The following is a 26,268-nucleotide window of genomic DNA, read 5'->3' on the forward strand; positions in this document are numbered from 1 at the left end:
AGACAGTAAACGTGTCTGCAGCTCCTACGGCTCCTAAAGTCTCCTTCCAGCCTCTGAGCTCAGGCCTTGCCTACCACAGGTTCGGTGAACAGTGCTATACAGCGAGATACAGCAAGACAGGGGTAAACTGAAAAACCTGGCTTAAAACTCAACATTCAAAGAGTGGAAATCATGGCATCTGGTCCCGTCACTCCATGGCAAGTATAAATGGGGAAAAAGTGGAGGTGGTGACAGATTTTATTTTCTTGGGCTCCAAAATCACTGTGGATGGTGACTGCAGCCACAAAATCAAAAGACGCTTGCTCCTTGGAAGAAAAGCTATAACCAACCTAGATGTGTATTAAAAAGCAGAGACATCACTTTGCCAACAAAGATCCGTAAGCTATGGCTTTTTCAGTAGTTATGTACAGATGTGAGAGTCGAATCATTAAGCTAAGCGCCAAAGCATTAATGCTTTCAAACTGTAGTGCTGGAGAAGACTCTTGAGAGTCCTTGAACTGCAAAGAGATCCAACCAGTCTATCCTTAAAGAAATCAACCTTGAATATGCATTGGAAGGACTGATGCTGGAGCTGAAGTTCCCATACCTTGGCCACCAGAAGTGAAGAACTGACTCTTTGGAAAAGACCCTGAAGCTGGGAAAGACTGAGGACAGGGGGAGGAGGGGACGACAGAGGACGAGATGGTTGGATGGTATCACCAACTCGATGGACATGAGTTTGAGCAAACTGAAGGAGACAGTGAAGGACAGGAGAGCCTAGCGTGCTTCAGCCCATGGGGTCACAAAGAGTCGGATTCAACTTAGGGACTGAACAACAACAGCAAAGTGCTGGGAGCTCCATGCGGCAGGACAGCTAAGTCACACCCTCCAACCCAGCTTTTATCAGTAAGACTGACCATCTGATCCACGGTTGACTCTTTTCTCTCTACCTCAGCCAGGGCTGAATTTGACAAGAAGGGTTATTGATTACAAGAACCTGAAAACGCCAACATGATCATTCTACTTTACATACGAGGGAACGGAGACTTCTACAGCTTAAAGAGGGTAAGTTTCCTTTCTCAAAAGCAGCAATATCACAGTTTGAAACCACTGTCTCCTTAGAAAAGAAAGATAAATTCCTAAACTGATACCGCATTAAGCTTAATAGAAATTGAAAGAAAGGAAATAGAAGTTCATGCTAAAACAGCTCGTTTGTCCTATCACTGCTGCTACAAATTATGTTCAGTTAGGTTTAAGAAATAAAATTTTTCTAAAGAACACATACAGTCATTACATCAACAGTTCTCTAACACAACAGACAAGTCTGCACCGAGCACGTGCTACATGGCAAGCGCCATTCCAGGCACCAGTCAGCAGAAAAAACAAAGTCTCTACTCTCGTGGAGACTACATCTAGAGAGAGAAACAGACAATAAACAAATAAATATATAATGTCAAAGTGTATAAAAGAATGGAAGGTCGCTATTTTAAGAAGATAAGACAGGGACTTCCCTGGTGGTCCAGCGGCTAAGACTCAGGACCCAGGTTCAATCCCACCGCTCAGGGGACTAAATCCCACATGCAGAAAGGAAGGTCCATATATAGCAATTAAGACCTGGCACAGCCAAGAAAAAAATCTCCTACTACAACCTACAATTCTCAACAGACTTCCAACGTATAAAAAAGTATCTGCATCACTAAAGGTTTTTTTAAAAGGCAAAATGATAGGAGGGTCAATGTGGGGATGGGGAGACCAGAGAAAGCCGCCTTTAGCAAGTCTTGAGCAGAAAGCTAGTGAGAGAGGGGGTGAGCCACACAGACATCTGGAAGCAGGAGCATCGGGGCCGCCCCGGGGGAACACGGGCACAGCTTGCAGGCAGCTGGGAGGGGCCGATGCAGACACGGTAGAAGAGAAAAAATGGTCGGAAATGAGGTCAGAGAGGTCAGCAAGGCCACACCATGGGAGAGCCTGCGGGTCCATCCTAAGTGAGCAGGACTGTGACATGTGATCTGTGTATGTGTGGCTCAGTCACTCAGTCCTGCCTGACTCTGAGACCCCACGGACTGTAGCCCGCCAGGCTCCTCTGTCCGTGGGATTCTCCAGGCAAGAGTACTGGAGAGGGTTGCTATTTCCTCCTCCAGGGGATCTTCCCCACCCAGGGATCAAACCCAATCTCTTGCACCTCCTGCTCGGGCAGGTGGGTCCCTTACCCCTGCGCCACCTGGGGAGCCTGTTATGATCAGCATTAAATGCCTGATATCGCTCCCTTCACAGTACATCCCCTAAAGTTGTATGACCGCTTTTTGTTTCTTCTTCACCTACAAGTAGAGAAATCAAGGAAGAGTGGAATTTTCCTTCTTATTCTCGGGAACATAAAGCAGGGCTTCCCAGAGGAGGGAAGGAAGAATGGAGTGTCTGCTCCATTAACTGTGACCCTCGCTGGCAGGGTCTCGGGACCTCTGAGCACAAGGCGGGCCGGGGACACCAGCCTCCCACACCCTGACAGCGCCAGCCGGCCCGCCCAAGTGTGGGTCCCCTTCGTGGTGACTAACTCTGTCAACACGAAACCCAACTGGAATGGGAACCAAGCCGGCGAGGAGAACTGGTGTGCGATGCTCTGCATAGGTTTGAACACAACAGTGAAATTCTGCTGGTAGACTTCCAGGTGGTTTGGAGGCTTGAAATTCATTATCATGTTTCTGAAAATTAGAAATATAATCATCATAAACTTGTATGTGATGTGTACATCTGACAAATGTCTACAGAGGGAGGCACCAGGGATGGAGAGACAGGAAGACCTGTCTAGTGGGGAAAATAACCTAGTAAACGGACACCTACAGAAAGAGGGCAGAAGACCCCTCACTCTGCCAGAGGCAAGGTGTAAAAAGAGGCCACACCTCTGAGGCCCTTCCTCAATCCCCTCAGTACTTGGGAAAGGCCGTGGGGCAGGGAAATCTGGGGTGCTGCAGTTCATGGAGTCACAAACAGTCAGGCACGATTGAGCGACTAAACTGAACTGAACTGAACCATGGATAAAACAGAGAGCTAGTGGGAAACAGCTGCACAGCACACTGAGCTCAGCTCCATGCTCAGTGACGACCTACAGGAGTGGGCTGGAGGCTAGAGAGGGAGGGGATGTAGGCAGACATACAGCTGACTCACTGTGCGGTACAGCAGAAACTAACGTAACACTGTAAAGCAAGTATATTCCAATAAAAAATAAAATATTAAAAGAGGAAATGAACTGTAATGCAGATCAGTTCAGTCGTATCAGACTTTTTGCCACCCCATGGACTGCAGCAGGCCAGGATTCCCTGTCCATCACCAACTCCCAGAGCCTGCTCAAACTCAAGTCCATCGAGTCAGTGATGGCATCCAACCATCTCATTCTCTGTCGTCGTCCCCTTCTCCACCCACCTTTAATCTTTCCCGGCATCAAGGTCTTTTCCAATGAGTTAGGTCTTCACATCAGGTGGCCAAAGTATTGGAGTTTCAGCTTCAGCATCAGTCCTCCAATGAATATTCAGGACTGACTTCCTTTAGGATTGACTGGCTGGATCTCTTTGCAGTCCAAGGGACTCTCAAGAGTCTCCTACAACACCACAGTTCAAAAGCATCAATTCTTCGGTGCTCAACTATCTTTATAGTCCAACTCTCACATTCATACATGACTACTGGAAATAGTAGTCATACCTTTGACTAGATGGACCTTTGTTGGCAAAGTAATGTCTCTGCTTTTTAATATCCTGTTTAGGTTTGTCATAGCTTTTCTTCCAAGGAACAAGCGCCTTTTAATTTCATGGCTGCAGTCACCATCTGCAGTGATTTGGAGCCCAAAAAAATAAAGTCTCTCACTGTTTCCATTGTTTCCCCATCTTTTTGCCATGGGACTGGAAGTGATGGGACTGGATGTCATGGCCTTAGTTTTCTGAATGTTGAGTTTTAAGCCAACTTTTTCACTCTCCTCTTTCACTTTCATCAAGAGGCTCTTTAGTTTCTCTCCACTTTCTGCCATAAGGATGTCATCTGGATATCTGAGGTTATTGATATTTTTCCCGGCAATCTTAATTCCAGTTTGTGCTTCATCCAGCCAGGCATTTTGCATGGTGTACTATGCATACAAGTTAAAAAAGCAGGGTGACAATATACAGCCTTGATGTACTCCTTTCCCAATTTGGAACCAGTCCATTGTTCCATGTCCAGTTCCAACTGGTTCTTCTTGACCTGCACACAGATTTCTCAGGAGACAAGTTAGGAGGTCTGGTATTCCCACCTCCTGAAAAATTTTCCAGTTTGTTGTGATCCACACAGTCAAAGGCTTCAATTAAGTTCAGTTGCTCCGTCATGTCCGACTCTTTGCGATCCCATGGACTGCAACACCCCAGGCCTCCCTGTCCATCACCAACTCCTGGAGTTTACTCAAACTCATGTCCATTGAGTCAGTGATGCCATCCAACCATCCCATCCTCTGTCGTCCCCTTCTCCCACCTTCAATCTTTCCCAGCATCAGGGTCTTTTCCAATGAGTCAGTTCTTCGCATCAGTTGGCCAAAGTATTGGACTTTCAGTTTCAACATCAGTCCTTCCAATGAATATTCAGGATTGATTTCCTTTAGGGTGAACTGGTTAGATCTCCTAGCAGTCCAAGGGACTCACAAGAGTCTTCTCCAACACCACAATTCAAAAGCATCAATTATTCGGCACTCAGCTTTCTTTACAGTCCAGCTCTCACATCCATATATGACTTTGGCACAGGCAATAAAGCAGAAGTGGATGTTTTTCTGGAACTCTCTTGCTTTTTTGATGATCCAACAGATGTTGGCAATTTGATCTCTGGTTCCTCTGCCTTTTCTAAATTCAGCTTGAACATCTGGGAGTTCACACCATGCAGTATTTGGGTGCAATCTCAAAAATGACAGAAAGATCTCTGTTCGTTTCCAAGGCAAACCATTCAATATCACAATAATCCAAGTCTATGCCCGAACCAGTAATGCCAAAGAAAGTGAAATTGAACAGTTCTACAAAGACCTACAAGACCTTCTAGAATGAACACCCAAAAAAGATGTCCTTTTCATCACAGGGGACTGGAATGCAAAAGTAGGAAGTACAAAATGAGGCAAGGCAAAGGCTAACAAGAGTTTTGTCAAGAGAACACACTGGTCATAGCAAACACCCTCTTGCAACAATACAAGAGAAGACTCTACACACGGACATCACCAGATGGCCAATACTGAAACCATACTGGTTATATTCTTTGCAGCCAAAGATGGAGAAGCTCTATACAGTCAGCAAAAACAAGTCCAGGAGCTGACTGTGGCTCAGATCATGAATTCCTTATTGCCAAATTCAGACTTTAATTGAAGAAAGTAGGGAAAACCACTAGACCATTCAGGTGTGACCTAAATCAAATCCCTTACGATTATACAGTGGAAATGACAAATAGATTCAAGAGATTAGATCTGATAGAGTCCTGAAGAACTATGGACAGAGGTTAGTGACATTCATCACAGGAGGCAGTGATCAAGACTATTCCCAAGTAAAAGAAATGCAAAAAGGTAAAATGGTTGTCTGAGAAGGCCTTACAGATAGCTATGAAAAGCAGAGAAGCGAAAGGCAAAGGAGAAAAGGAAAGATATACCCATCTGAATGCAGAGTTCCAAAGAGTAGCAAGGAGAGACAAGAAAGCCTTCCTCAGTGATCAATGCAAAGAAATAGAGGAAAACAATAGAATGGGAAAGACTAGAGATCTCTTCAAGAAAATTAGAGATACCAAGGGAACATTTCATGCAAAGATGGGCTCAATAAAGGACAGAAATGGTATGGACCTAACAGAAGCAGAAGATATTAGGAAGTGGTGGCAAGACACAGAAGAACTATACAAAAAAGATCTTCACGACCCAGATAACCACGATGGTGACTCACCTAGAGCTGACCTAGAGCCAGACATCCTGGAATGTAAAGTCAAGTGGGCCTTAGGAAGCTTCACTATAAACAAAGCTAGTGGAGGTGATGGAATTCCAGTAGAGCTATTTTAAATCCTAAAAGATGATGCTGTGAAAGTGCTGCACTCAATATGCCAGCAAATTTGGAAAACTCAGCAGTGGCCACAGGACCAGAAAAGGTTGGTTTTCATTCCAATCCCAAAGAAAGGCAATCCCAAAGAATGTTCAAACTATCACACAATTGCACTCATCTCACGTGCTAGCAAAGTAATGCTCAAAATTCTCCAAGCCAGGCTTCAACAGCATGTGAACCATGAAACTATAATACAAGCAAAAGCGAAAGTTCTAATAATTGTTTCAAAACCAGTGATTCTGCATACTGCTTCAGACTGAAAAGCTTCTTTTCCTAAGGAAATTAACAGCAAATATACACCAAATATATATACAAAGAAGTTTGTTGCAAAATCATGGTAGCAAAAAATTGTACATAACAGAAGAGTAATTACATATGATATAGCCAAATTATGGAACATTACATTGGTTTTGGATGTGACTATCAAAGTGTTAAGCAAAAACAAAAGGTTACCACAATCTCATATTTGGTATGCAACCAATTTTTTTTAAATACACACACTAAATAAAATGGTTGTGAAAGTTGAAAAACAATGAGTGATTTTTAAATTTTCATCTTATACCTTTCTGCATTTTATGAATGAACATATACTACTTTTAAAATCAGACAGAAAACATATAAACTATATTCAGTTCCCTATTCAGGTACACAATACATTAGTTGAAACTCACAAAACTGGAGATGCACAAATATCAAACACATCCATTTGCTATAAACAGAGAAGAATCAGTTCCCAATGAGCAAAAAACAAACAAAAGAAAACTAATTTCACCCGCTTTTCAATTTTCGTTATAGATGAACTACAGTTTGGTTTCACTCTGACACTCAGTTCAAATCCACTATTTTACTTTGCTTTGAATCACAGCCTGTGAAAGGACAAAAAGACCTAATGCCTTTTCCTGGTCACTTCCAGCATCCTGGAATTTGTCACTTATCTCAATTTTATCATTTGAGATACACTAATCTCTCATTTCTTTTTTTTTAAATTGAAGTGCAGTTGATGTACAATATTATATTACATTCAATGATTCAATATTTTTATAGATAATATGCAATTTAAAGTCATTATAATAGTGACTATATTCCCTATGCTGTATAATATACCCTTGTAGATTACTCATTTTATACCTAGTAGTTTGTATCTCTTCATCCTCTATCCCTATCTTGCCCCTCCCTGCTTCTCTCTCCAAACTGGTACCCACTAGTTTGTTCTCTAGATCTGTAAATTTATTTATTTATTTGTTACATTCATTGCTTTTATTTTTCAGATTCCACATATAAGTGAAAACATACAGCATTTGTCTTTGTCATGTTGTGGCAAATGGCAGAATTTAATTTTTCCATTATATATATGCAAGCATATGTGTACCTGTGTATATATGTATATACGTGTACGCTACACACACACACAGATATATCCTCTTCTTTATCCATTCATTTGCTGATGGACACTTAGGCTGCTTCCATATCTTTGTTAGTGTAAATAATGCTGCTATGAATGCTGGGGTTCATGTATCTTTTCAAGTTAGTGTTTTTATTTTCTTCAGACATCCACCCAGGAGTAAAACTGCTGGATCATATGGTAGCTCTATTTTTAGTTTTTTGGGGAACCACCATACTGTTTCCCACAGGGGTGCACCAATTTACATTCCCACCAACAGTGCAGGAAGGTTCCCTTTTCTCCACAGCCTCACCAACATTTGCTATTTGTGGTCTTTTTGATGGTGGCCACTCTGACAGGTGTGAAGTGATAACACTGTGGGTTTGACTTGCATTTCTCTGATGATTAGCAATGTTGAGCGTCTTTTCATGTGCCTGTTGGCCGTCTGTATGATATCTCTGGGAAAACGTCTATTCAGGTCTTCGGCTCATATTTTAATTGGTTGTTTGGTTTTTTTAATATTGAGTTGTATGAGCTGTCTACACATTCTGGATATCCGTCCCTTATCAGTCATGTCATTTGCAAGTATTTTCTCCCACTCAGTAGGTTATCTTTTCATTTTGTCAGTAATTTCCTTTGCTGTGCGAAAGCTTTTAAGTTTAATTAGGTCTCATTTGTTTATTTTTACATTTTTTTTCTTTGCCTTCAGAGACAGGTCCAAAAAGAGACTTACAATTTATGTCAAAGACTGTTCTACCTATGCTTATTTCTAGGAGTTTTATGGTTTCCAGGCTTACATTTAGATTTTTAACCTACTGTCATTTCTGATCAGCAAAATAACACCACTAATATAATGTCATTCATATTTATTGTTTATAAATGAAAATTAACTTTCAAATATACATATATAGAGATAAGTACGCTACATTTCACTTGAAATCATCTTATGTTACTTTTATATTAATATTCTGTCAGTTAATATATAAATAGTTGCTTGTTACTATGACAATAAAATGCTATTGTAATTGATGAGTATAAATACTATTAACAGGAAAGCAAATGAGTTAATGTGAGTGTTGAGAAAGGTTCATTTATATGACAACTTTATGAAGAACATTATAGCCACTGAGGAAAATTTTATAAATTTTTTAGAAGTCAGGAAAAGATTATATTATTTTATAATTCTATTACTTATAAAATTGTTTAGTGTACTATCATAAAATTAAAAAAACCTTTAAGAACCATATTTGACTTTTACTTATTTAGTTCCTTTTAAGTCATGAAAACTTCCCCCAGACCCACCAGTGAGAGGGTTTCCTGGTGTTTGGAAACTTCCTCTATTAAGACTCCCTTCCTGGGACAGATCTCCGTCCCTAACTCTATTGTCTTTCTTTTTATCTTTTATATTTTATCCTACCTCCTTTCGAAGACAATGGGCTGCTTTTCTAGGTGTCTGATGTCCTCTGCTAGCGATCAGAAGTTGTTTTGTGGAGTTTGTTCAAATGATCTTTCAATGAATTTGTGGGGGAGAAGTGGTCTCCCCATCCTATTCCTCCGCCATCTTAGCTCCCTCTTAAGTCTTGAAAAAATGACCTTTTTAAGGAAGAAGCTCTATTTGGGAACTCTACACTAATGAACTAAAAGCCAAATAATTAGCTCTGTCATCTCAATTTCACAAGGAGAAAGAACTCTAAACTCACACGCCATTAATATCCATAATGAATCATACATACATAATAAAAATATATAAGAAATATGGACAAAAGCAAAGTGTTAAAGAGAACTGGGGTTCCCAAAACATGTTTCATTCTCACTGATCAAACCTGAGATCAATGGTCTTCATAAGAATGCTCTAAGAGACTTCCTATTGTTTTGAGGCCACAGACGTGTTTGCAGAAATGATTACAGGACACGCTGTGATTACTTGAGCTGAAGACAAAGAAATCTCTGAGATCTGTCTGGATACTTTCAGCTTTGACTCTCTGTTGATTTTAACCCTCAACCATCAGACACAGATTGTGATTTGATGGACCCTTATTTAGAGGCAACCTTAGATCATACATTTCCAGTATTTCATCCACGCTCTTCTGTTACGCTCTTTTTCTCATGCCTGAAAACAATCAGCCATGAGTACAATGAGTCCACTGAATCTAAAGAGCTGGTATTTGGGGCATGCCTAATGGTTTCCACAGTGTCTCAACTATTACTTTTCTCAAAAAAACATGCTTATTACCAAGTCAGAAGCTTTATTTTTAGTACACATTAACAAATAATAGAAGTCTTCCCTGTAGCTCAAATGATAAAGAATCTGCCTGCAACACAGGAGACCAGGGTTCAATCCCTGGGTCAGGAAGATCCCCTGGAAAAGGGAATGTCAATCCACTCCAGTATTCCTGACTGGAGTATCCCATGGACAGAGGAGCCTGGTAGGCTACAGTCTGTGGAATTGCAAAGAGTCAGATATGACTGCAAATTATTAGAGGCAAAAAGCAACAAGTCTTCAAACAAGGATGCCAACATTGAAATGCTCTAAAGACGTCACCCTTGGAAATTGGACTTCCAGGTGCAGGAGAGCTAGCAACATTCTACTCCACAGTAGAAGGTTTAGGGGTATCGATACCTGATTTACTAACGTGCACCTGTTCATCAGCCAACCATGTGAAGACAGAATGGAGTGTCTACCACAATCCAAAAGGTGACCATGAAGAAGTGGGCTTATTCAGACCATTTCTGGATTACTCCAGAAAGTCTGTAAGCACCAAGACGACAAACTCTCTAACCACGACAGCTATGCAGAAATGGGCCTGGTTACCCCAGCGTAGACAGCAAGCTCTCCATCACAGAACCCTTCATGCAGAAGCCAGACGACCATTCACCAGAGACTTCTGGGGGAAGATTTCGTTTCACACTAGCAGTTCACACCACAAGTGTGACAACCACAACCGCTGACGTTTACACAGTGCTTACTACCCACAAGGCTCTGCAACGTAGATAAAGCAAGGCTCAGACCACTCACGCAGAACCAGAGCTTGAACATAAGCGGACTCCTGAGTCCACAGCCTTAACCGCTGGACTCTTAACCCGTGAAACCTGTTTGCTTGTTAACCAGCGGCATCACCAGACCCTGCCTGTCTCCGCTCTCACTGCCGTAGCTCAAGGCCTCAGGCGGAGCTTAGCCACCCGTCCATACTCACTCAAAGGGTGAGCCTGCCCTGCGTGCCTCTGCAAACACTGTTTGCTTAACTACCAGTTGCACTTCTGCTCTGGAATACCAGAAAAAATTTATCCTCCAAGATGCTGGCTCAAATGTTACCTCGCTCCAACCAGTCCAATCCCGAGTTACAGATGTTTCTCTCCAGAAGGTTCCAGGGTGGTACAGCCTTTCCCTACCCGACCCCCACCCAGCCCCCTCCTGGGACCTATGGCCACGTGACAGAGCGCTGGCAAAAGGAAATACAGTCTAAGTAACATGTATGTGCCACTTCTGGCCCACAACTGGGACCCTCCTTGTCTTTTTCCTCTTTCCCCTTCAAGTTCTCAAGGTCTGGTCGCCAGAATCACAGCAGTTACACAATCTGGGAACCGTTCACACTTGCAAACTCGGAATTAACTGAATTAAAAACTCTGGTTGTAGCTTAGGCAATTCTGCGTTTTAAACAGCGCTGCAGGGGATTCTCTGGAGAAGGAGATGGCAACCCACTCCACTATTGCTGCCTGGGAAATCCCACGGACAGAGAAGCCTGGCGCACTGCAGTCCATGGGGTCACAAAAGAGTCGGACACGACTGAGCAACCACACCGCAGCAGCAGGAGACTCCCCTGAAACCTCGCATGTAAGGACCTCTGCCCTCAGGTAACCAGCCTCAACCACAGTCAGGCTGATGGGTAGCAGAACACGTGCTGGGAGGAACACTGTTCTCGGTAGGACCAGGTGGAGTGGATCTAACCACCAATCTGGACCATTTACATCAAAACGGATGTGAGAAAAGCACAGTCCAGTCTCTTCAAAGCCCCTTATCACGGGGACTCCGCACAGCAGCCTTGTCCCAACGAAGCCCGGCATCTCTCCTCTGAAACACCTCACACGCCATACAGGTGTGTCTGGGTTTGCCCTCCCTCTGGACTAGAAGCTGGGGAGCCAGACTGGCTCACGCTATCTCTGCATCTCCCCAGGGCCTGAGAAAACCCCTGGCCTACACCACGTGCTGGATCGACAGTGCTACCTACATTCTTTTCCATCTTTACTGCCAAAACGGTAATCCCTAACACCTACAATGACACCGACGACCCAGCAGCTTCCCTGTATAAAAACCTTCTAAAAGAAACAACACTCACTATAGACTAACACATTCTCAGCTTGTCAGAGTGATGCCAACTTGTCAAAGGCCTGTCTTTCGCACTGCTCCTACATAGCTGACTTGGGCCCCAGTTTCAGAGAAGGCTCTTGATTTTGACCCTGACCATCTCCCCCAGTATATAACTTCTACTAACGCACATTAGGTTTTCCCTCACTGCTCGCTGCTCACTGTCCAGCAGAAAGATGACCAGTCTCCTTGCAAACCCGCGTTACCAGCCTGGCCAGGGCGCTGGCCTGTACTGACAGTGCTTCATCTTACAAGAGCTAAAACTCCGATGTTTGGTACACTTATCAAATCTGGAGTTAGGGGCAGAGAGGGCAAAACCAATTTAATATTTTCACTATTTTCCAGAGGTTCCTGCTTTCAGTAAAATCAATACAAAAAAAGGGGAAACAATCCAAGACCAGCCTTCTGGCACTATTTCAATCTATTTTGTCCTCGCTGAAATGATCCCAACATCCTTCTATCTTTAATATTCCATGCAGGATTTTTTTCTAAATTGACACGTGTTTCCTACCAAATGCCACGTTCCTAACAGAGTTACTTTATAAATTATTTCATAGTCCCATGTGCTGAAACTGAGCCTGTGCCAAAAACCTCGGAACAACATATTTATTTCTCCACTAATTTATATTTCCTAAAATTTAAAAAAAGAAACCTAACTCTTTAGAAACGAATCCTTCCAATCCATATGGGAAAGAAGAAAAAACATATAGTTCAACAAGACCCCAGAAACTCTATTCTTCAATTTTGACTAGTTTATCAGAATTTCCACTCAAATCTAATGGAAGGCTGAAGCTCAAAGCTGTGATGCCAAATATACCAAGATTTTCCTTTACTGTGTGGCTTTTAAAATATTTTCCAAGAACAAAAGGAGAAGATATGACTCGTCTCATCCTACAGGAAAGGTGCAGGGATCCCATGGCGGATGATAATCTTAGACTGAGCACACGAAACCATCCCCGAAGGTATAAGCAGCAGCCAAGGGCACCCTACCCTGCCCTCCATCTCTACCCTCTCAGCTCTACACAGACACCAAAAGTCTCCGTCACATCTATTCTTGGTAAGCAGCTAACAAGAACAGCTGTGTCCATCCCAGTATTAGAAAAGGCACACGAACACTCACAGTGAAACTCACATAGATTAAACTTAAACCTCAAGTGAAACTCACTGTAGATTAAACTTAAACTTCAAAGCCCAAACAGTTATCATAAGATAAAAGATGCTGGCCAAAATTCAATGTACACTTATTGGTAGGGGTTTATCTGGCAATCAAGACTGTTCCAAGTATGACTTTATTCTCTACTAGCTAGACATATTTTTCATAACTTCACACCCCATAAAACAGCCTTGACCACTTAGGTCCAGTAATAATTGAAATAATCCATCTGCAAAAAAAAATAAAATGGTAGTAGTGGGAAATTCCAACCTTTCCACTTCAATGAGATTAATGTTCAAGATTATTTCTGAGATGTGACTCTTTCCAAATGACAAGAACTAGTCAGACAAAACTTAATCTGAAATCCTGCTGGCCAGTTTAAAGGACAAAATTACTAAGTGATGAAACACGAGACTTACATCTTCAAGGATCACATGACGTGGTCCCCAAGCTTTCTGCAGCCCTGACTGCCTGGTATGGTTATCATAGGGTCTGTCAAGTATCCTTGATGTCTCCAAAGAAGACAGTGTCCTTCAGACTGGATGACCACTATCGACTGTAATAGAAACAGCAACCTTCTTCCTAATGCCCAATAAGCTAAATCTGGCCTTAGCTAAGATGTTTGGGCTCAAAAAGAAAGAAAACTTAGGAAAATGTTGGGCAAAATTTTAAAAATCACAAATTTTCACACAAAAAAATCCAGAAGTCCGGCTTCCCCTGAAAAACCAGCTCTGGTAACCAACAGTGAATGTGAATGTGGGCTTTCCTTTTAGGCTGGGCATGGGTGTTCCAGACAGTCAGGCTGTGCATACCTTCATTTACATCTATTTATGTTCCTTGCCTGGCCAGGACATAAATTTGGAATTCATGTTGATATTAACCACTTCACCTGACCCATGACGTTGTCAGGTCACAACACCTTACAATACACAGAAACTCCCATGGTTTATAAAATTTAATGCTAGTCTCAGGCAAGTCTCCTTCTATATAATTAATTTCTAGTACTTCACTGCAAGTCTTCACATTTACCTTTGATATTTCATATTGTTAAATCAGATACACTCAATTCAATCACTATTTATTATGCACCCAAAGGACCAGTGGTTTTGAAACTAGTATTTTGCAAAACGCAGCGCCTCACTCCGCAGTTTTAACAAGGTAAGTATCACTTAAATGTCTTTCATACATTGTAGTTTTACCTATAACCTACCTTCAAAGAGAAAAGGAAAGAATTCAGAATTTTTTGTTTGTATAAGTAGGGAGCTATTTATTTTAAAATAACATGTAACTGAGTAACTTAAATATATTTAAATGTATATACTACCTATAACTCTGACCTTCTATAGATAACCAGTTTGGCATAGAAAACCTCGAAAAACTAAAAAAGCTTCTACGGGATTACGGATTAAAACAGAAAGCATCTTTGTCCGATGCTGAGCTGGTAGGAGGCTGGGACTTTCGTGGAAGAGTGAGGTCCATCTGATTGGTAGCTGGGCTGGCCCCTGGCTTCATCTCTCCCCAAGGACACGGGCCACCCGGGGAGGGGCCCCTGGTGACACCTGCCACTAGCCGGGCTTTCCTGGACTAACTGGCTGGGGGAGCTGGCTGGGGGGGTGGTATCTGAAAGGAACCCTCTTGCAGGGCCCCCACCCACAAGAGAGAGGGCAGGGCACCCAAAGCCCAGCTCTCTGTTCCTTCTAGATAAAAACAGGACAACTGTCTGTCCGTTGTCTGTCTCCTCTCTGAGCTTCCTCCACAGCGCCAGCCTCATGGCAGAAACACCCCAGAGGTTCGAGAAGCACCTCCTTGACAAGGCTCCACCCAGAATGCCCAGAGCCTCAGGCAGCAGCAGGCATTCACCTACTGTGTGCGCCTGCGTCAGACACACAGGAGGCCCAGAGGGAGCAGCAAGGGACTGGAAAGGATGGGATGGTGGTGGTGATTTAGTCACTAAGTCATGTCCAACTCTTGCGACCCCATGGACTGTAGCCTGCCAGTCCAAGGGATTTTCCAGTCTTTAAAATTCTTCATCAACGAGGCACAGGCTTTAGCTGAGTACTGCCAAGTACAGGTTTGCTGGCCCAAAGGAGTGCAGAGGGCATTTCAGGCAGAAGAAGTCTGATCAAAGGCATGAAGTTAAAAGATAGGAAGACATACGGTGGGAACCTTAAGTAACTGGTTCATGCAGGTACTGTGGGCAGCAGACCAGGATCTAACCTCCAGCCTGACAACCTCTGGCAGTTCTGGCAACTTCCAGCTCCTGCCAGAGACAGCTGGAGGTATGTGAGAGGAGACCAAAGTGAGGGTGGAATCTGAGTAACAGAAGGGGAGCTGGCCTCCACTGGCTCAGGGAGGCTCTAGGCCTCTCCTTCAGGCCTGGGGTTCCCAGAGGTGAGCGCATAGAATGTGGTAGGGGCTGGGGGTGGGGGCAGGGCCTCTTACAGAGCAGGCCTCGTGGTTTGGAAGGATCCCAAAGTTAAGACTCTTGACATGCTCTCCAATGAGGTCACATGTACACTCACTACAGATACAACGATAGGACTACAAGGACACATGTACACCATTCGCTGAAAACTCAGGGTCACACTGCCCAGTGTGCACTATGGATTTTATCTTTCCCAAAACTGTGACTATGTTGTCAATAGCACAATTACAGTGCATTACATTTTAGAGACTACAAGTTAATTGGTTAAATGCAAACATTGAAAAATGCAAACAATTAAAAAATGCATCACATTTTTTTTAATAATACAGAGAATAATAATTCTTTTAATAATATAGAGAACTTTAAAAAGGTTCTATCTGTGTGGAGAAAAGGGAACCCTCTTACACTGTTGGTGGGAATGCAAACTAGTACAGCCACTATGGAAAACAGTATGGAGATTTCTTAAAAAACTGGAAATAGAACTGCCATATGACCCAGCAATACCACTTCTGGGCATACACACTGAGGAATCCAGATCTGAAAGAGACACGTGCACCCCAATGTTCATCGCAGCACTGTTTATAATAGCCAGGACATGGAAGCAACCTAGATGCCCATCAGCAGATGAATGGATAAGGAAGCTGTGGTACATATACACCATGGAATATTACTCAGCCGTTAAAAAGAATTCATTTGAATCAGTTCTAATGAGATGGATGAAACTGGAGCCCATTATACAGAGTGAAGTAAGTCAGAAAGATAAAGAACATTACAGTATACTAACACATATATACGGAATTTAGATAGATGGTGGCGATAACCCTATATGCAAAACAGAAAAAGAGACACAGAAATACAGAACAGACTTTTGAACTCTGGGGGAGAACGTGAGGGTGGGATGTTTTGAAAGAACAGCATGTATATTATCTATGGTGAAACGGACCACCAGCCCAGGTGGGATACATGAGTCAGGTGCTCGGGCCTGGTGCACTGGGAGGACCCTGAGGAGTCGGGTGGGGAGGGAGGTGGGAGGGGGGATCGGGATGGGGAATACATGTAACTATATGGCTGATTCATGTCAATGTATGACAAAACCCACTGAAATGTTGTAAAGTGATTGGCCTCCAACTAATAAAATAATATTAAAAAAAAAAAAAAAAAAAAGGTTCTATCTATCAGGTAGCTATCTACCTCTGATGGTAGGGGAGGGGCTAAGAAGGAGCCTGGTTAAAAACGTAGGTTCCCTGGCCCTCATTCTGTAGGTCTGGGGAGGGCCTGGGAATAAACATTTTTAAACAACTATCCTCACGATTTTTGACACAAATGGTCTTAGAGATCTTAGCGGTCACACTTTAAAAAGCACTGCAGGGACTTCCCTGGTGGTCCAGTGGCTAAAACTCCGAGCTCCCAATGCAGGGGGCCAGGGTTCAATCCCTGGTCAAGGAACTAGATCCCACATGTTGCAACGAAAGATCCCACGTGTGCGGCAATGACAATCAGAGATCTCATGTGATCTCGTGTGCTGCAAATAACACCCAGTGAAACCTAAGTAAAGAAAAGAGAAAAGAGAGAACGGCATTGAGAAGGGCAGCCTGGAAGCAGGGCAGCGTTGTAAGCATGTAACCCATCAGTTTTACAAGGCACAAAGCCTGCCACTGGGTGTGGTTATTCGCATTGGCGGCAGAAGCCTGATTATGATGGCTGGAAGTAAACAGAAATGAGAAAAATGGAAGAGGCATGAGCCAACTGTTCTTTCAAAATATGCGACTGCAAAGAAAGAGACGGGAGGAGGACGCGCGTTAATGGCCGACAAAAGGGTTTTTATCATATTCCTCACGTGGAGAGATGAGTGACACGTGAAGGACCCATCAGTGATGGCAGTGTCCTGCACAGGACTTCAGTGCCCTCCAGATCCACTCTCCAATGCACTCTGTGCCCCCCCCCAGCCCCCACCGAAGCATCAGCCTGCCCTCTGACCAAGGCACCAGCCGGAAAGAGAGGATGGAGGGAGTGGGGTATTCACCCCCCTCCCCTCTCCCTCAAGCCCATTGCAGGCTGGCTGGGTCCTCACGGCGGGCCACAGCTGCTCCTCCACCCCTGCGGGGCGGGTCTCATTCCCAAGGACTCTGTCTTTCCCTCCTCTCGCTCCCCCAGGCCCAGAGGAGTTGGCCCTGGGAGACCATCCAGTCCTCGTTGATTGCCCCAAACCTGTCCGCCTCTTAGTAAATGGTTCTTGGAGTCTCCGTGGTTACCTAGTTCAGCCTGTCTCCCACCAGAACCCGAACAGATACATACAACATTAAGCAGAACATAAATGCCAGAACAGTGCCAGATCCAAAATGCGTCTGTGGTTCAAACACGACAGCAATCACATCAGATGGGACTCGGGAGAAGATTCATGGGCAAGGGGCACTGGATGCGGGCTTGAAAGAGCAGCGAGGATTCTGATAAGCAAAGGAGGGGGTACATGCTGCCTGTTCAAATCCCCTGAAACCCAATTCTACCTTTTCACGCTTCAGCTGTCCCTGCCCTGTTCCGCATCCTACATATTTACCAAAGCAGGACCCAGGTCACTCATAAAACCATTACACGACCACTCTTCCAGGGGCCCCTGTTTGCAGCTTGTTTTATTTGAAAGAAATCTTGCCAAGTTCTATCATCGCAGAATCCCACCTGCTAAACTGACTGCATGCAAAAGCTGTCTGTGAGCTGTTTTATTTCCCTGGAAAGTCAGCTCTAATGGGCCACGGTAAACAGAGACTAGAGTTATCTGAGCCTATTTAGGCATTTTTAAAGCAGAGGACAAAGAACTCTTGAACAGTGAGGAAGCAGAAAAACCACTTTTGACTCCAAATTCAAAATGAGATTTTAATCCCAGTTTAATCACCATGTGGGGGATAGGACTAAACCTGAGCCTGAAATTTCCCTTCCTAAAAAGGAAGTCCTAGAGACTTAAAATGGAATATATATGAACAGATGTCAGCTCCCCAAAAGAAAAATAGAAGACACATCCCAAATATTTCATACTTTGTAAAGAAGAAAGGAACGTGCAGCAAACATATACCAAGAGCCAGGTATTTTTACATAGGTCATGTATTTTAACCATCACAATCATCTACAAATAGCTACTATTTATTTTTTATTTATTTTTAATCAGAGGATAATTGCTTCACAATTTTGTGTTGGGTTTCTACCATACAGAAACCATGGGTTTCTTATGAATCAGTCATAAGTACACATATATCCCCTCCCTCTTAAACTTCCCTCCCACCCGACCCATCTCACGCTTCTAGATGATCACAAAGCACTGGGCTGAGCTCCCTGTGGTATACACCTTCTCACTAGCTATCTATCTTACACAGTAAATATATGTCAATATTACTCTCAATTTATCCCACCCTCTCCTTCCCCCATTGTGTCCACAGGTCTGCATCTCTATTCCCGCCCTGCAAATAGGCTAATCAGTACCATCTTTCTAGAGTCTCTCTACATGTGTTAATATACAGTATTTGTTTTTCACTTTCTGACTCACTTCACTCTGTGTAACAGGCTCTATGCTCATCCACCTCACTAGAACTGACTCAAATCCATTTTTTTTTATGGCTGAGTAACATTTCATTAGGTGTATGTACCACAACTTCTTTACCCACTTGTCGATGGACATCTAGGTTGCTTCCATGTCTTGGCATACAAATAAGTTACTATTTATTATCTTTATTTTATAGATGAGGAAACTGGGTCTTCAGGAAATATACAGTAATTTGCCAACAAGCACAAGGCTGGCAGAATCTCGTTCCAAACCAACCACGCCATTTCTACCCTGCCACGGCATTACTACTTTCTATCAAGGAAGGGAAACTGACACAGGGAAACCGACATAGACTACAACCTAGAGCACCTGGTCCTCTGCATTTGCCCTGGGACTAACCAGATGGGCAGTTTAAACTTATTGCTGAAGACATCAAAATTTATTAGTCCATTTTCCTCCCCGAGTTCATATTTATACTCCCTTCAACTCAGTCCAAAAAGAATTTGGGGCAGCTGGATGAAACTAACACAGAATCATGGAATCTTAAAACCAAGTGCAACACACATTTTACACAGGGGGAAACTCATTAATGTAAAGTGACGTATTCAAAATTAGTTAACTGGCAGGGCCCAAAAGAGAGAGTCAAGATTCTCAGGCCCATATGCCTTCCTGATTAAAAGGACTCTTCCACAGCAGACTGCCTCAATACGGCAGGGTTCTCAGGATGAAGGCTGAGGCTCATTACAAGTGTAAAACTAGACAGGAGAGACAAATGAGTTAAATATTTATGTCCAAAACCTAAAGCATTCAAATGGCAATTTTAAAATAAAACAGACCTTTGATTTGCTTGTTTTGTTGCCAATAACCTTCTTTTCCTGAAAGTCATAATCTTAAAAAGGCTCAAAACTGAGAATGTCATTTGCTTCTTCACCTTAGAACAGGGTTCATCACAGTACACAACTGTAGGAGAATTAAAGCGGTTAACATTTTAAACTACTCTTTTCCCTAAGACAGTATTTCAGTTCCTGGGTTGTTTACATGTCATTAAGTTGGGGAGAAGACACAGAAACCATCAATCAACAAAATGACCCCAAAAAAAGGATACAAGGATTCTCTCTTCTGTCCACACTGGGTTTTCCCCACCCCAACCATCTCCACCAGCACTTCGGCGTTAGGAAAGTTCTTCCTCTCCATCTTGTCCTTCAAAAATACACTGGGCAACCTGGATCTAAAACAATGATCTACCAAACAACTTGCCACATGTTAATTAAAACAGAGTTTTTACTCAAATGTTTAATACCATATGCACATATATTGTTGTTTAATCGTTAAGTCGTGTCCAACTCTTTTGTGACCCAAGTGACTGTAGCCCTCCAGGCTCCTCTGTCCATGGAATTTTCCAGGCAAGAATACTGGAGTGGGTTACCATTTCCTCCTCCAGAGGATCCTTCCGACTCAGGGATGGACCCCAAGTCTCCTGCATTGGCAGGCGGGTTCTTTACCACTGAGCCACCAGGGAAACCCCACATTCATACACACCTGAAGCTAAAATAGTTCAGGCCTGGAATTTTATCTGACTTTACAAGGTGTTGCGAGGATGGAGGAGAATGATACAAAGAATGTAAAAGAGGTGTGTCAACTGTCAGGTTTTACCCATGACGATTATTACCTGACTTTGCAGAACCTGTCACAACCACTGGGCCTTATTTCTCCTTCCTCCAAACCTTTCAAAATATCTTGAGTCTCCCTCCCGCCCCTCTCCTTGCCCCAGAAAGTTCAGCACCTCATCTCTAAAACAAAGACCCTGTCCCGAACAGCCCTGTCGCATGAGACCAAGTATGCCATCCTGGACATCACATCACCAGGGAAACTTACTTCAACCTCACTGTAATTCCAGCATCAAGGGAAAAAAAGAAGAAAAATGGTTTAAAAGGAAGGGTAAAGAGAGGGAAGAAGAAAAAGGCTAGAGAATCCCTCGATCTGATTAAAAAAAAAAAAAGAACGCTCTTAAAAAAAAGGTTGATCTGGACACATAATTACTGTCTCCTGTTTGGTATTCATGTTGGGGCTTTTTAAAAATTCACCATTTAAAAATTCTCAGCAAATAATAAAGAATACAACTCTGTTCAATGACATCTGATGTTTTCTCAGTAACACGTTTGGCCCCTGTCTCCCCACCTTAGCCCAAATATCCTCACAGATCCCTTTAGTGATAACAAACCGCCCTAGAAATAAAGTCGGCTGGAATGCAATGCCTGGAAAGGGAAAACATCAGATGCTAGATATTTCCCATCTTAGAGCATCACGGAACCTCACTCAATACCAGATTTATATGTTTCAGTTCAGTTCAGTCACTCAGTCGTATTTATCAATATTTAAATGTAAGACCTACTGAACAAACACTACGGTTCCCTCAAGGTGTCTCTGGAACTCTCAGGAGTCTCAGTCAAGCCGTAACTCTGCTCCTTTTCTTTGCCTGGCCTCAGCGCAACATATTTCCTCCTTTCTCACCTACATGATCCTGCAACGTGCATTCTTATATCCCATACATAATCTCTATCATTTCCGAAATTTCATACTCTATCATAAAAAGCTATTTTCTGGCTCTAAGGTCCTTCTCATCCTCTGACCTCAAATAACTGCTTTTATAATTTCCTAATTTTTCAAAATACTGTAAATTAGCACATACCAAATTAACATATTAAGAAGTTATATTTTTACATTTTCATTTCCTGAGTTGTCTTTCTCCGGTTGAATCACACTATTTGATTACAACTAATTCTTAGGCTTTCTCTCAACTGGGACCCGATTATTTACATGTTACCAAATTTAATTTCTGTTTTGTTCAACTTCAAAATAGTGGCTCAATGACTACTTATCTAGTCTTACTAAATGAGTTTTTAGTTATTCCAAGTGCTTTATCAGCAAAAAAAAAAATTTAATTCTTCGGTGCTTCAGAAAAACAGTGTATTATCACCATAAAAAGTTAAGCCTTGTATTAAACCAATATTAAGACTTGCTAAGAAAAAAAACAACCCAAAATACAACTGGCTATGCAAATTCAGAGTAGTCTCCAGAGAATGAAGGTGTTCAAAGTACAAAATCAAAAGCTGTGGAGGACTTCGCTGGTGGCGGCAGTGGTTAAGAATTCAGCAGCCAATGTAGCAGACGTGGGTTCGATCCCGACTAAGGAAGATTCCACGTGCAGCGGAGCAGCTAAGCCCATGAGCCACAACTACTGACCCCAAGCACTGCAACAAGAGGCCACAGCATGAGTAGCTGGCGCACCACCAAGAAGAGTGGTCCAGCCTGCTGCAACTAGAGAAAGCCCATGCAGAGCAATGAAGACCCAGCGCAGCTGAAAGTAAATCAACAAAAAAAGAAAAAATACCTGTAGATGATAAAGGAGGAAAGTCAAAATTTTAAGTCCTGTCACCATCCCTTGATTCTCCTGCTTTATGTCAGGACCGAAATGAACTTGCTCCTGATTGCTGAGATTTTTTTTAAATAATTTCATTACATCAAATCACTTTTAAAGTTACAAGCATTATAAAAACTAAAAGGCATTAGCACAGCAGAGAAAATATGTCATCATGATACGGAGAGAGAGAAACAGATAGAGGGAGGAAAAAGAACACAATCCTGATCCCTAAATCAAGTGAAAAGCTATAGGCCTATCTTTCTTGCTTTCAATGGCAAAACATTTTTTTCAAAAAACGGATACCTACCCGCATTTGCTGATATCCTAGCTGCCACCTACTTAAGTCAAGGGGGTTGTAATACACTAAAAGGTATACACTGTGCTCCACCGCAGGAAAGTGAGAATTCTCCACAGGACTGAGAAGACAAAAAACCCTGAGTTCTTGTCGGTTTATTAATAAACAGAGAAGACTACTTTCTTACAACATGCAATGAATTTCACTATCAGCACCTGAATCTATTAGCAAGATTCATATTCTAACTTTCATTGAAGATGTACGGGGTTAAGAGTTTGGGAGAAACTTATAAACATTATTCTATAGAAAACATAATCAATAAGAACCTACAGTACAGCACAGGGAACGCTACTCCACAGTCTGTAATAACCTACATGGGAAAAGAATCTGAAAAAGAATAGATATTTGCATATATATAACCAAATCACTTTGCTGTACATCTGATATTAACACGACATTGTAAGTCAACTACGCTCCAACATAACGTAAAATCTTTAATTTTTAAAAAAGATGTATGGGGGATAGTATTCACTAAGAACCAACAGTTATGACTGAAATATAAGGAATTCAGTTATCTGAACAGAGACAGAATTTTTCTATACTCATTGGACATAATTCTGTTTTACTTTTCCAACAGTGAAGCACAAAGTACCAAGTGTCACGTTAAGCACGGGATAATGTCCCCTCTTGCTGCTATGAAACGGAGTCTGAACACAGAGGAATCCTGTATTAGAAATGAAATCCCTGATGACATCAATGACAGCGACACGTTCAAGAGGACAGTGACCCAGGATCCCCTGTAAAGTGCAAACACTTCTAGATCAGGTCCACTTGAAGCAATCTGAAGCAAAATTTTCAGCGAACTACCTCTAGCCTGGGGCTAAAGCAATGGTCTCTGAGCCCCCAACTGCCCTAAATATCACTCTTGACAACTCCCAAACTTTCTTTTCTGAATAAAAAAATGGCGCTGCTTTTCCCATCTCAAGACTGTTTCTTTCTCAGTAACCCTTTAGGCCTTCCTTGCAAACTCCCAAGTGAGGACTGAAATGTCAAATCTTCCCCTATACTGTGTCAAATGCTTTTCGGGAGCGGGGTAGGGTGTCTCCCGTCTACAATGTTGCCACTTTCTCCGCTGGAAACGCTGGTCATTAAACTCACTTTGACTTTTCTGCAGAACCTCTGTCTTCCCGCCCCGCCCCCCCCGCCAAAAGGGGGTCTCCTCGAATAAGCCGCACTTCAACGCCAATTGTCCCCAAGGGCCAGTGGCCGACCCCGGAGCTGGCCTCCTCCAGGCCACACCACGGCGCGTCCAAGCGCGCCCTCCACCTAGGCACATCCATCCTTTTTACACCCCCCGGCGGAACGTCGGGTGCCACGCGCGCAGGGCACAGACACCCCGGGCTCCCGCAAAGCCAGCCTTTCCACGCACTGTCTACACCCGTGCCCACCACGCACTGGAAGCCGCTCGGGGCTTCGATCGCCGACTGCCCGCCGGGGTCGGGCGCTGCCCAGGCGGAGAGCCGGGGCCAAGCATGCACGCGCGCACGTCGGGGGCCCTGCGCGCGCCCCCCACCCCCAGGCTGCCCCGGAGAGGTGGGGGCAGGGTGGGCAGCTGGGCGGGGGGGTGTGCAGTCGGCGCCTGGCTACGCGAGGACAATAACAAGCAGGGCCGCCCCTCCCTTCGGGGGGGCTCGCGCCCCAGCCCCCGCGCCCCGGCTCCCGCGCGGAGGGGGCGGCGCGGGGCCAGCGGGGCCGCCTTGGGTACCGACCTGGTCGATGGGCAGCCGAACGGCGTTGCTGAGGGGCTGCAGCAGGGTGGAGCCCGTGGTGCTGGTGGTGCTGGCGGTGCTGGTGGTGGCCATGGCCGGCCTGCCGCTCCGCCCGAGCCGCTCGTGCGCGCCCGAGAGGATGGGGATACAGCCGGCGCGCCCGCCCGCCCCGCTGGCCGCCCGCGGTCGGAGCGCGCGGGGCGGGGCCGGGGCGGGGCCGGGGGGGCGGCCACCCGCTCGGCCCTCCTTCGGCGCCCCCGCCCTCTGGCCCGCGGCCGCGCCCTCGTGTCGTCCCCCCCGCGCCCCCCGGGGCCGCCCGCGCGCGCCCCGCCCCCTGACTTCCAGCAGCTTCCAGCCGCCCCCTCCCCACCTCGCGCGCCCTCGCGCCAGACAGCCCCGCGGCCCAATCGCGGCGCGGCGCCTCGACGCCCGCAGCCAATCAGGGCCCGCCGGCCGCGCGGCGCTCCGCCCCCATCCCGGGCCCCCCGGGGACCCGGAGTCTGGCGTGGGGAGAACCAGGGGTTGTCCGGCTGCGGCTGGCGGACGGCTCGCGGGCAGGCCTCCCGCCTCGGGTGCGGGCTTCTCCGCCTCCTCTCCCCGCTCCCCCCCCGCCCCAGCGCCTCCTCCTTCCTTCTCCTCAAACGCAGCGGCCAGCCCACCCCTCTCCAGGAGCAGCGGTGGACAACAAAGGGGAGCCGGGCGGCCGCCGGACAAAGGCGGGCGGACGTGCGGGGCGCCGTCGAACCAGCGCTGGGGGAAGTTGGGGACAAAGCCGGGGGGGGGGGCGGGGGGGCTGGGAGGAGGAGGAGGGCCACAGACCCCCCAAAATGGTGACCTAGATAAGAAGTGCCTTTGTCTTCAGGATTGCTGTTCAGTCGTGTCCGACTCTCTGCGACCCCATGGACTGCAGCACGCCAGGCCTCCCTGTCCCATAGCCAGCATCACACGATTGCTGTGAAAAAAAAAAAACAAACTTGGGGCCAGTTTTCGGTCACCTGGGCCTGGCGGGGTGAGACTGGTCCCCTTCGACGCCGTGATCGCGCCCAGCCCCAGGGAGGGACGCGGTTGTCACCCGTGCCTGCGGCCTGTGTGTGTCCTTAACTGCCAGTATCCACATCCCAGGACCGCCTTGCTCGGATCGAACGCTGTTTCTCCCCATTTCTTAATAACCCCTGAAGCACCTGCTCCCCCAGACTCTTTCTATTGTGCTGTTAACACGTGCGTTCGATGTGTGCTGGTGTGTGTAATGTGTATCTGTTTGTTCAGTATTTCATAAACGTGAACCATTTGAGTTCTTCGAAAATGCAGGTATCGACTTTGTTTAGAAGGTTTCAAAACGCTGAGGAATGCCAGGATAGAGCATGGGAGAGCTCACAATGGGAAGATCTAAGCGTCTGAAATTTTTCGTAGAAACAATGATTCGTTAGACTTCAACCGCACGCCTTCATAATGCTTTCATTGCTGTTTTAAAGGTGTAGCTCACTTAATCCCCACACCAACCACGTGAGGGTGGTGCCGTTAACTAAACGGTAGTTTAGTTTATAGTTAGTTTAGTTAACACCCTCAACTAAAGAAATGGAGTCACAGAGAAGTAACTTGCCCAAGACAGCACTGTGAATAAATAGCCGAGGCTGGATTGGGATCCAAGAAATGGGCCTTAGGAGTTTTTCTTAAATACTACACCCTCTTCCTCTTCGCTCTTAAACCCAGCCCAGAAATTCTCACCTACTGTCAAGCGTGCCATTTACTTGATAGCTATTGTAGACTCTCGGGATGGTGAGACAGCACAGATTTGTATACACAGGCTTCAGTAAATCATCAATTTTCCTGGAACTTAGTGGTCTCTCTGAAAAGGAGGCGGTTGGACTAATTGATTCAA

General features: G+C 44.7%; 1 protein-coding gene across 1 annotated transcript in view; it reads right to left on the reverse strand.

Moving 5' to 3' along the window:
* Positions 1-24,560, reverse strand: part of MBOAT2 (membrane bound O-acyltransferase domain containing 2) — a 102,331-nt gene extending 77,771 nt beyond the window's left edge. The window contains exon 1 of the mRNA XM_065928559.1: positions 24,390-24,560. Coding sequence (XP_065784631.1) covers positions 24,390-24,482 — 93 coding nt within the window. The 5' untranslated portion in view covers positions 24,483-24,560. The remainder of the gene's footprint in view (positions 1-24,389) is intronic.
* Between the last annotated feature and the right edge of the window lie 1,708 nt (positions 24,561-26,268).

The sequence above is a fragment of the Muntiacus reevesi genome, chromosome 3 (genome assembly GCF_963930625.1).
Source record: "Muntiacus reevesi chromosome 3, mMunRee1.1, whole genome shotgun sequence".
Classification (NCBI taxonomy): domain Eukaryota; kingdom Metazoa; phylum Chordata; class Mammalia; order Artiodactyla; family Cervidae; genus Muntiacus; species Muntiacus reevesi.